This window comes from Coffea arabica, chromosome 11e, assembly GCF_036785885.1.
Source record: "Coffea arabica cultivar ET-39 chromosome 11e, Coffea Arabica ET-39 HiFi, whole genome shotgun sequence".
In the NCBI taxonomy this organism is placed as follows: domain Eukaryota; kingdom Viridiplantae; phylum Streptophyta; class Magnoliopsida; order Gentianales; family Rubiaceae; genus Coffea; species Coffea arabica.
In genome coordinates, this window is record NC_092331.1 from 36,019,557 (window position 1) to 36,033,174 (window position 13,618).

The 13,618-nt window shown below is 40.2% G+C and overlaps 2 protein-coding genes across 2 annotated transcripts; both read right to left on the reverse strand.

Moving 5' to 3' along the window:
• Positions 1-8,323: 8,323 nt before the first annotated feature.
• Positions 8,324-9,587, reverse strand: LOC113718211 (uncharacterized). Its single transcript, XM_027243126.2, has 3 exons — positions 9,264-9,587; positions 8,741-9,082; positions 8,324-8,638 (listed from the first exon to the last, which is right to left on the reverse strand). Exons 1-3 carry the CDS (start codon positions 9,585-9,587, stop codon positions 8,324-8,326), a joined length of 981 nt encoding a protein of 326 aa, XP_027098927.2.
• A 1,266-nt stretch (positions 9,588-10,853) lies between these two features.
• On the reverse strand, positions 10,854-12,452 carry LOC113718212 (uncharacterized). Its single transcript, XM_027243128.2, has one exon. The coding sequence runs from the start codon at positions 12,450-12,452 to the stop codon at positions 10,854-10,856; it is 1,599 nt and encodes a 532-aa protein (XP_027098929.2).
• Between the last annotated feature and the right edge of the window lie 1,166 nt (positions 12,453-13,618).

Genomic DNA, 13,618 nt, shown 5'->3' on the forward strand with positions numbered 1-13,618 from the left:
TTTTAGTACTTTGGAAATAGTTTCCAATGGTACCAAGTTTTCTAATTTTAAACCTACGGAGGGTGAGATATGATTTTTCAAAGATTTCACCTCAAATCTGGAATTTTTGAACTTGAAGGGAATTAAGTTTTTAGAAACTCTCCATTTCTCCTAGATATTGCTTGACCGTTTTACACTTGATTTCAAAGATGAAAATCAGTTTTTCCTTGTATTATTAAACCCCACTTTTGAGCCTCGATTTACGAATAATTAAGGCTCATTTTCATGATATTTTCTTAGGATGTACAATCTACCTTGATGACTAGGGGTTTTTAAGGGATTGTGCGTAATAGTTAATTATTATTTACTCAGGCACTCAAGGAGACCTTCAAGAGGACCTCACAACGGACGCTTAAACACTTGAACTGTGCACCACACTCTCTTATTTTGCCTAGGTGAGTGTCAAGTGCATGAATATTTGGAAATTACGTGAATTGCTCATTATGAAATGGATGGTTTATAACTGCTGAATCGAGTGTGTACTTTATCGAATGCGTTCTCATTTAAATGAATTGTAATTGAATTGCCTGAAATGAATTGAATTATGTGCTAGGGCTGCATATGTCGTTGGAGTGAATCTCTTCGACTCATAATTGAACTATATGACTGCCGATTGGGGTGCGCTCCTCAGCCTATAACGGTATTTGTCGATTGGACTGAATGTCATCAACCCTTATAATTATAATCGTATAATCGGGTCTCTAAGCGATAGCATGTACCACACCAATTCGGGTGGGAGGTACCTCTCATGTCGGCTCAAAACCCAAAATAAATGATCGGTTCTCTGAGCGATAGCATGTACCACACCGATTCAGGTGGGAGGTACCTCTTATGTCGTCTCAGAACCATAAACCTTTCTAAGTCAATTGGAGCGATGTCTCATCGATTACTGAGCTATAGTATGTACCACACCGATTCGAGTGGGAGGTACCTCTTGTGTCAACTCTGAATCATAAACAAAGTATAAGTCGATTGGAGCGATGTCTCATCGACCACTGAGCGATAGTATGTACCACACCAATTCGGGTGGGAGGTACCTCTCATGTCGCCTCAGAACTGTAAACACCTAATCGATTCCCTGAGTGATAGCATGTACCACACCAATTCGGGTGGGAGGTACCTCTCATGTCGACTCAGAACCATAAATGGAGGTATTGAATTGAACTTGGGCAAAGCAATTGAAAATTAGCTCCTGAGAGCTCCTGCATCCTACTTAAGTGTATTTTGTTATAAATTGTGAATTACTTGAATGTTATAGCTTTCACTATTGTGTAAGTGTTACTATTATTTGAACTACGTGTTCTGCTTGTTTTCTTGGCTTCACGAGCATTCGCTCACCTCGTTAGATTTGTTTTCCTTAACAGGAGTTGAAATGGAAGGAATTATGGAGAGGTCGACTTGATGGCTCTTTTGATTAGAATTTTGAATGTATTCATTTAGACAACTTTTGGATGCTGGATATTTTGGGAATGTAAGATATTTTTGGTAGTTTATGATGTAACATTTGAACGATTATTAAGGAATTGACCTTCCTTTGTATCTTCGACTTTTAGTATCGTTTGGTTATTCTTGAGTTTGAATTGAATTTGTATCGAATCCTGGCGAGAGCCGGGCAGGCGTTCCGCGGATACTCTTGGGTTCGCTCTTGGGAGAAGTGGGGGCGTCACAGTTGGTATCAGAGCTTAGGTTTCAGATCTTTGTAGAGTGTCCTAGGCTTAAAAGTTTAGGATGCCGGACTGTGGGATTTGATTGTGTATTGCGTGCAATGTGATTTTGGTGCTTGAGGTTGTAGCACCATTTTTGCTCACAAAATACTATAAGACTTTACTCTTTAAATTAGGTTGGAGGTGAGTCAAGATTAGGAAATTTAAATAGCCATTTGGTGAGTTTAAGGGTTAGGAACCTTACTTTCTCCATTATTTTGCTTGCCGAACTTTTCGAAAGAAAAGTTGAACCATTTGAACAATTTTGGGCTCCACTTTGAACTTGAAAATGATACATCTATTGCCTTCCGTTTGGTTTGACTTATTATCCTAGCTTGTATAAGAACTTTCACCTTGAATCTTGTGAGGAGGCTAAGAATTTAGAAAGTAGCTTAGGCTTTTGAATGGAATTTGAAGTTTATAATCATTTGAATGATGTGGGTTGGTATCATGGATTCTTCTAGTTTTGTCCCTAACTAGGCTTATGATTTTTCTTTTGATCCTACCTAGTATAGTAGGGGTGGTGCTCGCCGTGAGGCCTTTTGTATTTTGCCTATATGCACTCCTATATTTGTGGCACTTAGTTGCCTATGACCTGTATTTGATATTATTAACTCATTGTATGCACATTGACATGTGGCATGCCTTCTAACTTATGCAAATAGCTATGCTTTGATTTAAAGTGTTCTTGCAATGTGTACCTGTTTTTCAATTCATGCGCTTATACGTTCCACTTTTATTATGCATTTAGAATCTTGCTAAATAGATCGACGAGGACGTGGACGGGGGCATGGGCGTGGGCTTTGGCAACCCCGCACTCCCGAGAGAGGTGAGGGATCCGCGACTGGACCAAACCAAAACCCTAGAAATGAAGAGGGTGACCAAGTGGCTACGGCCATTAACCGCATGACCGATATTCTTGAGCGCTTAGCTGAGCGCCAAGAACCTGAACCAATCAACCAACCTAGGAACCAAGAGAGGGGCGAGGATAGAGCCCTAAAGCGATTCTTAAAGTTCGCTCCACCTAAGTTCCATGGAGGGTCTGATCCCGAGGTAGCGAAAAATTGGTTTGAAAGGATGGTTGATATTTTTGCTACTTTAGATTATACCGAGGAAAGGCAAGTGAATTTTGCCGTTTTCCAATTTGAAGGGGCGGCACGCTCGTGGTGGAATGTTGTTAGTGCAAAGTGGAAAAGAGAACAAACCCCTTGGACTTGGGTAAACTTTGAGAGGGAGTTTAATGTCAAGTTCCTCCCACCAATTATACAAGAGAAGAGGGAGAACGACTTTATTAAGTCGAAACAAGGATTATTAAGTGTGGCCGAATATGAGGAGCGGTTCACCAAACTTTCCAAATTTGCTCCTGAGCTGGTAGTCACCGAACGGAAAAGGATAAGGAGGTTTATTCAGGGGTTAAATGTAGAAATCCAAGAATCCCTAACAGCAGCCCAGATTACCACTTTTACGGATGCCTTGGATAAGGCACAGAGGGTAGAAAATGCTAAATCTCAATCTAAGGCTTTTCATGCTAGAAAGAGGGGTAACCCAAGCGATACCCCTAAACAGTCTGAGAGGTCTACCCAACCCCTTAAAATGGGAAAAGGGGCTGGAGGAGTGAAGATGCCTGAAAAACTCGAAGAAACTCCATCAAGAGAAGCCCCGTCAGAAGGAAATCAGAGTAGGTGAGGTCAACAAAAGGGGAAATCTCAAACTAGTCAAATCATGACTCCTCACGTAACTTGTGGATACTGTGGCAAGATTAACCACACTGAGGCCGAGTGCTGGAGAAAGTAAGGAAAATGTCTGAGGTGCGTCACAATTCTGCCCATACAATCCTTGGCTCTTATTGAATGTTATTAAACTTCCATCCTCTAGTAGACTTTGTTTCTGAACTGTCCATATATTGTCCCCTTTTCTACTATTTATATAGTCACTATCTAGATGAGACTTAAAACAAATGATTCACTTTATTCTTTGGTGATTCCTTAACTAATTTTCCTTGTTTTAAATTTTTCTATCATCTACTAACAACTTTACTACTTTATTGCAGATATATTGCTCATTTTAAAGGCTTGGAAGAAGATGAGCAGTACGGCTTGCATGTTGACTCAAAAACTGTGGTTATAGTTCTATCTTAAGTTTAGAAAATGTTTCGGTAGCACAGAAAATGTTTTGGGACTTGGAATTTTTTTTAGTGCAGCCTTGACTTATATGGCAACATTTTCTCTACTGAAACTTATCAAACTATTTGCAGTACGATGTTGCACTTATTTATGATATTTGAATATTTAATATGTTATTCAGTCATTTCCTATTGTAACGGGTGCCTACGTTTGTTATTTATTAAACATTGCCAATGTTTTCATTTTTTAGATATTATTGTAGTAGGAAAATCATCAAACTACACGTCGCAAGGTGTTGTAAATGAGTAGCATTTCTCCAAGCAAGCTGTCTTTATTGACAATTGTTGTTGTCACTCAATCAAAATTATCCATTGATAAGAAGTTGTTGCCACAGTTGATAAGGGGTTAATTGACAACAAAGTTGTCACTAATTAGTATATACATTGACTACGTTGCTTCATGCATCATTGACAAGAAAGCATGTTGTCACTAAATTTATAGCTTTTATTGACGACATATCTTGTCATAAAAAAGTTTCTATTCACTGAACTCGCATGACTTGTTGCTTAACTGATTTACTTGTACTTGCAATTTGTGACATGAATGACTGTAACATCTGTTTATTCTGGACGAGACGAGGGTGTACTTTATCACACTCGTCTCTCTTGCTTATTTGACTGGTCACTGTATAAATTTGGATATGTTACTTGTGCATGATTTGATGTCGTTTGGAGGCTTGTATCCAACGACCTTACTGTGAAATTTGAGATCAACCTCATTGGTAGTTGATCGAATCGAGTCAGCAAGGGGCTTGGTCGAGGTAGAATGACGAACCATGAGGACACTGTTACTGATTATCTGAATACTGAAACCCTCTGATATTTGGTATACTTGAGTATTACTACCTCTGTTTTTGTTTAGTGTTCGGGCCTGGTAAAGGGTATGTTTGGTGGATGAAATTTAGTGTAAAGTGGGGTCTACGGTCCTGGTTATTTCTCTAAATGTTGACGGAGAGTTAACGAGTTTGGATTAAGTACTACAACAGGAATTTGGCTCTTGAGAGCCATCTGTATCCTTGCTTTGTGAATTACTATGTTCAATTGAGGTGTTTGTTCATCTCCCTATTTGGTGTTTATATTTGATTGATTCAAAGTGGAGTTCCATGATTCTTGACTGCTTGAACTTTTGGTACCTCATTGAGCGAAAGCTCACCCCCGTTACCTTTGTTTTACTTACAGGGGACAATATTTTGGAACCGTGATTTTGGAGAAAAGAGTAAAGCTAGTTATAGATATTCTTTTGATTAAGCTCCTCTGTAATAGTAAACCCTAAGGGTACTTTGATACCTTATGGCTATTCTGACTTGTACTTCAAGTTAACTTGTTGTAAACTCCAATGTATATATTTATGCAAGTGCATGGTTACGTATATTAGTTGAAATGCATGTATCTATGGCTATGCGTACTTTTCTTGTATCCGTTGGAAGGTTTATCGAAGTTCTATTGCGCGTTCGGTAGGGTATATGTGTGTTTTGGCATAGTAGTCCTGGTGAGAGTTGGACAGGCAATTCGCTAACCCTTGGGGTACGCCCTAGGGGAAGGTGGGGCTGTCACACTCTGAATTTCATCTATGCATTTGGGATTTCTAAGAATTTTATATACTTTTAAAATGTCAAGATTTCTTGGTTATTTGTGATTAACTCACTGATATAATTACTCATTTGAAAAAATTCATATTTTAAATGTGAATTGTGAAAATGCACCAACTATCCTTTTTCATTTTTCCATAATCATTAATAGTTGGGATAGCATCACATTTACACAATCATAAGAATGGTGTTTTTTTGCTTAAAGAAAAGGGGAAAAGTTGGCTAAATTACATTTAAAAACAATACTAAAGGATAAGTCCAATAAAGGAAAATTTTCTTTTGAACAAATAAAGAAAATGAAAAAAAATTAAATGGGCAAAAATTGTATAAATTACTTTAAACAAAAAAAAAAGAAGAAGGAATAGCATATGTGAAGATTATGTGAGTGTATGTAGATTGCTATTACAATGGAATACTTAAGGAAGTTTAGGTGATAATTAGTCATTGGGTGCCTAAAAAACTCCAAATCAGTATCATCCTGATGTACTTTAAACTCCTTTAGTAATTTGGTTATTAGAAAATAAATTTGCTCAAGGAATAATTATAAAGCCTTTTCTATTTTTTTTTTGGTAGGTGGGAGGTCTTAGGATATAAATTTGCTCAAGGAATAATTATAAAGTCTTTTCTATTTTTTTTGATAAGTGGGAGGTTTTGAATCTAAAACCTCTCACTTGCACTTTCGCCTCCTATAAAGTTCTTTCTACTTAGGTAATTGGATTTAGAATTCAGCCCAGAATTTTGAAACTTTCAAGGTCGGGGCATGACTATTTAACAGTTCAAGATAAGTTAATATCATTTCTCGTTATTTTTGGGATCACGAACTAATATGGAAGCGGAGGCCATGGCGTTACTGGAAGGTCTGCAACTCTCCGCTAGATTTCACTCTGTTATTCTTGGTTTTGATGATCACAAAGTAATTTGAAATGTTTATACTAACCAAGAAAGTGAACACTTTGATCAGGTCTGATGGAACAAAGAAAGCATATGTTCGTTTATCTCCTGACTACGTTGCTTTGGATGTGGCAAACAAGATTGGAATAAAATGAATGAATTTAGTCATTGTTTTGTTCCAATCAAAGATACTGTCCTTTAAGTATGACAATTTTTCTATTCTTGGTATTTTGAAATGTATCTAACCTTCTTCAATTATAAGTGTCTTTACATATCAAAGAATCAGGTATGAATAGGTCATGAAATGCATTTCAACCAAAAGAAGAAGCAAAAACAGGATACTCACGTCGGACGGCCGAAAGGAATCTGTCGGACGTCCGAAAGGATAAAGAGCATCAAGAAGGAAGCTCTGTCGGACGCTCGTGAGGAAGCATCGGACGTCCGGAAGGATCGGACGCTTGCCATCGGACGCTCATCAACCGCATCGGACGTCCGAAAAATTCCAAGCTGACTTGCCAACTCTCTGCCTACGATCGGACGCTGCGGTGTCGGACGATCAAGACGCATCGGACGTCCGAACGTCAACTTGGATGCCATCGGACGATTGGTTCGGACGATGATTTGATCGTCGGACGTCCGACAGCCCCAACGGCTAGTTGACTCTTCAGCTGCCTTCTATCCGTTGGAAGCATTGATGAAGCCCATTTCTGGTTCCCTTTAAAATCAAACTGGTCTGAACGAAGTAGGAACTTTTGGCACACTTTGTTTACAAGATCTAGTGAGATATTTTAGCCAGAAAATAGTCTCAAAAGCAGATTTGTTTTAAAGTGGTGTGAATTTCTGTTGAGCATTTCTTTTGTGGTTGAAAGGATCTTTAGTGTAGCTTTGTTGAGGGTTTTCTGAGTGATTGTAAAACTTCCTAGCTTGACTAAGTGAGGCTTAGGGCAAGGAGGAAGTGCTCCCTCCATTGTACATCTAGTTGATCTTCGTTCATCAAAGAGAAGTTGCTCTTCCTAGTGTTTGGTCTTCAAGTTTGGGTAAAGCTTGGTAGACACTTGGTTTGTTTCTCTATTTTACATTTCTGTTTAATAAAATCTTCATTGCTTATCTAAACTTGCTTCTCTGATCAATATTGCTATTGTCTTCTAATCTACTTGGTTGATCATTACTAAAAAGGAAGGTAAATTTTCATTGAAGAAAAAGTGCATAAACTTGGTTAAGATTTTAATCAAACCAATTCACCCCCCCTCTTGGTTGTCTGTGGGACTTACACACTCCCTGCAAGTTGAAATGGACTCTCAGGTATTGCTGAATATGGTGACTGGCAACGGAAGAGTACCTTGGAGGTTATGGCATACTATCTCGCATATCCAATCTTTAGTGCTGGACCGCCAGGTCAACTTCACTCATGTCCACAGAGAAGCAAATGCAGTTGCAGATGGCCTGGCACGCCTGGCATGCTCCACACGTGTCAGCCACAGTTTCCCTCCCTCCCCAGTTCCCGATGTTAGGATCCTATTTGCATAATTGAGGAATTTGGGAGAAAATCAAGCTCGGATGAGCTTGATGAGAAGAAATTGCAGAGGGGAGCGTGTGAAGAAGGAGAAAGAAAGAGAAAAAAGAGAGAGAGAGAGAGGAGAGGGAAAATTCAGTTAATATCTTTCTTACATGGATCCTTGGCCCAATCATATTTATACAAGTCGGATGAAATAACTTCCACGTAACTAATTCTGTTATGGAGCATGTGCTCCTACAACGACTCAACTAATTGGCTAAACGACATCGTCCCACTAAATGATTAGCTAAACGACACCATGTTACTTATTCTTATATGCTACTTAGTTGCATCAAAACGTTATCGTCACAGTGTTAATTCCTGCTACCCTGACATTGCCTCCCCCAAAGATTAAGTCTTGTCCTCAAGACTGGAAATGAGGAAACTGGGATAGGATGAAATCCTTATCTTCCCAAGATGCTTCTTCCGCTCCCAATTGGCACCATTTGATTAAAAGCTGAATGACTGGTTGTCCATTGCACAGAATTACTCTTCTTTGCAACATAGCTTCTAGTTGTAGGGGACATTGGTCAGCATTGTCAAATTCAGGCAAAGTCTTTGATACCTGTTGTACTAGTCCAATCTTTTTCTTCGGCAATGACACATGGAAGACAGGGTGGATTCTGGCTTCTGCAGGCAATTTGAGGCGGTAGGCCACCGGTCCTACCTTAGCTTCCACCTGAAAAGGGCCATAGAACCTGGCAGCCAGTTTAAGGCATTTCCTGATGGAAATAGTCTGCTGTCTGTAGGGCTACAACTTGAGGAATGCCCAGGCACCTACTTCAAAAGATCGTTCTGTGCGATGCTGATTAGCAAAGAACTTCATCCTCTGTTGAGCCTTAGCCAAGTGGTCTCGAATGCTGCTGGAAATTCTGATCCTCTCTTGAAGAAGTTGGGCTGCTGCAGGAACTATTGTGTCTAAGTAAGGGCCAAGTGGGAGGGACACAGGTTTATAGCCGTACAATGCCTCAAATGGAGTCAACTGCAGGCTAGAGTGGAAAGAAGAATTATACCACCACTCTGCCATTGCCAGCCATTTACTCCAAAGTTTTGGAAATTCCCCAGTCATACATCTGAGATAAGCCTCAACACACTGATTCAGCCTCTCAGTTTGGCCGTCAGACTGAGGATGTTAAGCTAAACTATAATGCAGACCAGTTCCTAATAATTTGAACAACTCCTTTCAACACCTGTATGGTATCATAGCGCTGAGAGTTTGGTAGACTTTCAATAAAATCCATGGTCAGATGTGTCCATGCCATTCGAGGAACAGGTAATGGTTACAGTAGACCAGGAGCATGTACATGTTCTGCCTTATACCTTTGGCAAGTGTCACAGGACTGTATAAATTGAATAACATTTTGTTTCATGGTAGGCCAATAGAATAGGGATTTGATTCTTTGCCAACACCCCCTTTGGCCTGAGTGCCCTCCTAAGGCAGAAGAGTGCAAGGCTTGTATGATCTTGTCCCTGAGGCCAGAAGATGATCCCACATAAATCCTACCATCATACTTTAGTAGATCATTATTCCACTCATACTTGGGCTGAGATGTGGGGTCTAATAGTATCAGAGCAATAATATCCCTGCAATGCTCATCTGATGAATAGCTATCCTGGAGTTCTTGCATCCAATTTGGCTTAACTGTCGACAATGCTAGACATGATCCTGTAGCAGCAGGATCATCCTATCTTCCCTCATATAATCTGGACAAAGCATCTGCCACCTTATTCTCCACCCCTTTCTTATACTGAATCTCATAGTCTAGGCCTAGCAACTTAGTTTGCCACTTGTGCTGTAGTGTAGTTATGAGCCTCTGATCCAACAGATATTTTACAGACCGGTGATCAGTCTTGATAACAAAATGGTATCCCACCAAGTAGCGCCTCCACTTGGTTACTGCCATAACCAAAGCCAACAATTCCTTTTCATAGGCTGACAGTCCCATATTCTTTGGAGACAAGGCCTTGCTCAAATAGGCTATGGGATGTCCCTCCTGCATCAGTACGGCTCCAATCCCACCTCCACTTGCATCTATTTCAACAATGAAAGACTTCTGGAAATTTGGTAGCCTTAAGACAGGAGCAGTGCACATTATGTTTTCCAAAGTTAAGAAAGCCTCCTGGGCACTTGCATTCCATGTAAAATTGTCCTTTTTGAGTAGTTCAGTCAGGGGCTTGTAAATAATCCCATAATATTTGATAAACCTCCTATAATAGCCTGTCAATCCCAGGAATCGCCTCAGCTCCTTCACTGTTCTTGGAATTGGCCATTTCATAATACTGTCAATTTTTTATCTGTCAATAGACACTCCTTCTTCTGTTATAGTGTGGCCCAGGTAGTCTACTATCTGCTGGGCAAATGAACACTTGGAACGCTTGCCAAACAACTTATGCTCCCTTAGGACTGATAAAACTGTTTTCAGATGCTACAAGTGCAATTCTAAGGTAGAACTGTAGACCAAAATATCATCAAAGAAGACAAGAACAAATTTCCTCAGATATGGCTGAAATACTTGGTTCATGAGAGCCTGAAACGTGGCTGGAGCATTGGTGAGCCCAAAAGGCATCACCAGAAACTCATAGTGGCCACAGTGAGTTTGAAAAGCAGTTTTGTTTGTGTCTTTGGGTTTAACTCTGATTTGGTGATAACCAGAGGTGAGATCCAGTTTGGTCTTGTATTTGGGCCCTGCCAGTTCATCTAGCAGCTCATCCACATTGGGTATGGGGTACCTATCCTTGATAGTCATCTCATTCAACCTTCTGTAATCTACACAGAAACGCCAAGTTCCTTCCTTCTTTTTCACCAGCAAAATTGGTGAGGCAAATGGACTGTTACTGTGAGTTATTATACCATGCTGCAGCATGTCCTCAACTTGCTGTTCTATTTCTCCCTTCTAAGAGTGAGGATATCTATAGGGCTTCATCTTGAAGGGTTGAGAGTCAGGCTTGAGTGGAATCTCATGGTCTACTGCTCTTGCTGGGGGCAGCTCAGTAAGGGTTGCAAACACATCTGCAAACTCATTAAGGATATCCTGAACTCCTGCAGGAACAACAGTTTCTGTACTCATGTCACCTTGCCCTATCCTTATGTTCATGCATAACTGCCTTTTATACTCAATGAATGTCCTCAGGTCATTTCCTCTAATAAGGTGTAAATCACAATCTTCAGCTTGTCCTTGCAAGTGTACAGCCTCCCCTTGATTTTGCAAGGATATAGTCAACTTGTGAAAATCAAACGTTATAGGACTGAATTGAGTCATCCAGTCAACTCCCAGTATTATGTCCCAGCAACTTAAATCCATCACCTTGAGGTCATAGCAGAACTTGTGTTGGTTGATCCCCCACACTACCTTAGGACATATTGCTTTACTAGTTACACAAGCCCCATTCCCCACGATCACAAAAAAAGGTTTAACCAGTTGATAGGGGATGTCAAATGCAATTACCTTCTCACTGCCGATGTAGCTGTCAGAACTGCCTGTGTCTACTAGTATCAGCATTTCCTCTCCATCCAACCTCCCTACCAGTGTGATTGTTTTTCTCTTAAGTGCATTAGACAAGGTGTGCAAGGACATCTCCATGATCTGTCCAGGATTACCTGTGTTCTCCTCTTGTTCTCCCACTGCATCTTCGAAGTTAGATTCCTCCTCTTCCTCATTGATCAAGAAGTTTAAGTGGCCAAGCTTACACTGGTGACCTTGGCCGTACTTTTCTCCACATTTGAAACAGAGGCCATGGTTCCTCATACACTGTATCTCTTGTGCTGAGATTCTCCTGGAATCTAAATCAGTGGTTGACACAGGCCTCCCTTTGAAGTGAGTATTTTTAAATGACTTTACTGGAGATATTCTGTAATGTGAATTGTGATTTAATTGTTGAGGGGCATTTCTGGAAATTCCAAATCTATTTTCAGAGTTTACTTTCATATTCTCCTTAGGCGTTCTGCTCTGGAGTCTCAGTGCATTCTCCTGTAATATGGCCAATTCAAAGGCCTCCGACAAGGATGTAGGCCTTAACATCTTAATCATAGTTTTGACTTCATCTTTTAGTCCACTAATGAAACTTGATATGAAATAGGCCTCACTCAGATGAGGATTCTTTACTGTCATCAGAACCTTTAGCTCCTCAAACTTTTCTTGATATTCTTCGACCTTCCCTGTCTGGTGCAATTTATTGAATTCTTCCACAACATCTTTCCCTGCCAAATTATCAAACCTCTTGCACACCAGTTCTTCAAACATCTCCCATGTTATCTCAGGTCTCTCCGCCTTCACCCTGTGGAACCACCTGTCTGCCCTCCCTTCTAAATATATCTCAATCACTTCAACCTTCTGTTCTTCAGGAATTTGGTAGTCCCAGCAATACTTATCGCATTTTCTGAGCCACTCTCTAGGATTGTCTCCAGAGAATAGTGGCAAGTCAATTTTGGGGGGATTTGGAATCAGGACCTTGCTTGCCTCCTTCCTTCCATTCCTGCCCCCTTCAACTCCCATTTGTAGTCTCTGTCTGGGAGGCAGTGTCGGCAGTAGTGGTAATTGATCTGTGACGCCCCTATTTCTCTCAAGGACGTACCCAAGGGTATCGGCAGGGCGCCTGCCTAGGTCTCGCCAGGATTCAGGTCTATTCATACCTAAACTAACGAGCAATTAATGGCTAAATGAGGCAAATTAAATAAAATTCATTTCCTCCAATATATTCAAACTTACAACACAAGAATCCGACATATATATTCAGATTTTCAAAATACAAGTCCATAACCAGCCCTTAAATTTCATTTCCAAAGTTCTAAGATATCAAAAAACAAGTCGATCTCTTCAAAACATCTCCAATCCAGATTCCTGTTAAGGAAAACAGCTAATGGGGTGAGCAATCGCTCAGTGAGACCAAAAAAAAATAAACTAAAATAAAACATGCGCACGTAGTTCAAGTAACATGATCAAGTGATCAAAAGTAATTGTCATGTAGTTTCAAGTATTGGCAAGTACTCATAAACACAAACAATTCAAGGATACTGGAGCTCTCCGGAGCTCATTTCCGAATTATTTGCCATAGTCCCGATCCACGAACCAGGGGTTGACACTCCGTCAATCGAATAAATATCCAATCTGTAGATCTCCACTTACTTCCCTCCATCCATCATTTCACCATCTCGGATCCATAACCAACAGGCATGTAAAGGCGATACTATACAAGTATGCCAAGCAAGATCTCAAAAGATCAAGCTTCCGGTCCCAAGGTTTATCAAGCTTTCCCGACCAAGACCTCACGATTGGCTGCGAGATTACGAGGTTTAACCATTGGGTTTGGGCGTCCCCACAGGTCAGGTTTTCAAAAGAAATCAAGTTTTAGTCGATGAGATTTTCTCTGCATTCGACTTCAGGTCATGTACATGTAAAATCCGGTAATTTCATATAATTCATGTAGCAAGTCATGTATTGATCCAAGTAAAGGAGATGAAGTGCGGTAAAGTACACACTTCTCTCAACAAGTATAGTTCATGTAACAACAAGTTCAAGTAGAGTTCATGTAGGCAACAAATCTCAAGTGAAGTGCAAGTAAACATGCACTTGACACTCACCAAGTATCAAAAGTCAAAGATTGTCCTCTTGAGATCCTGAAAGTATGCAATAATGCATTGTATCTCAAATTCCAGGCCATA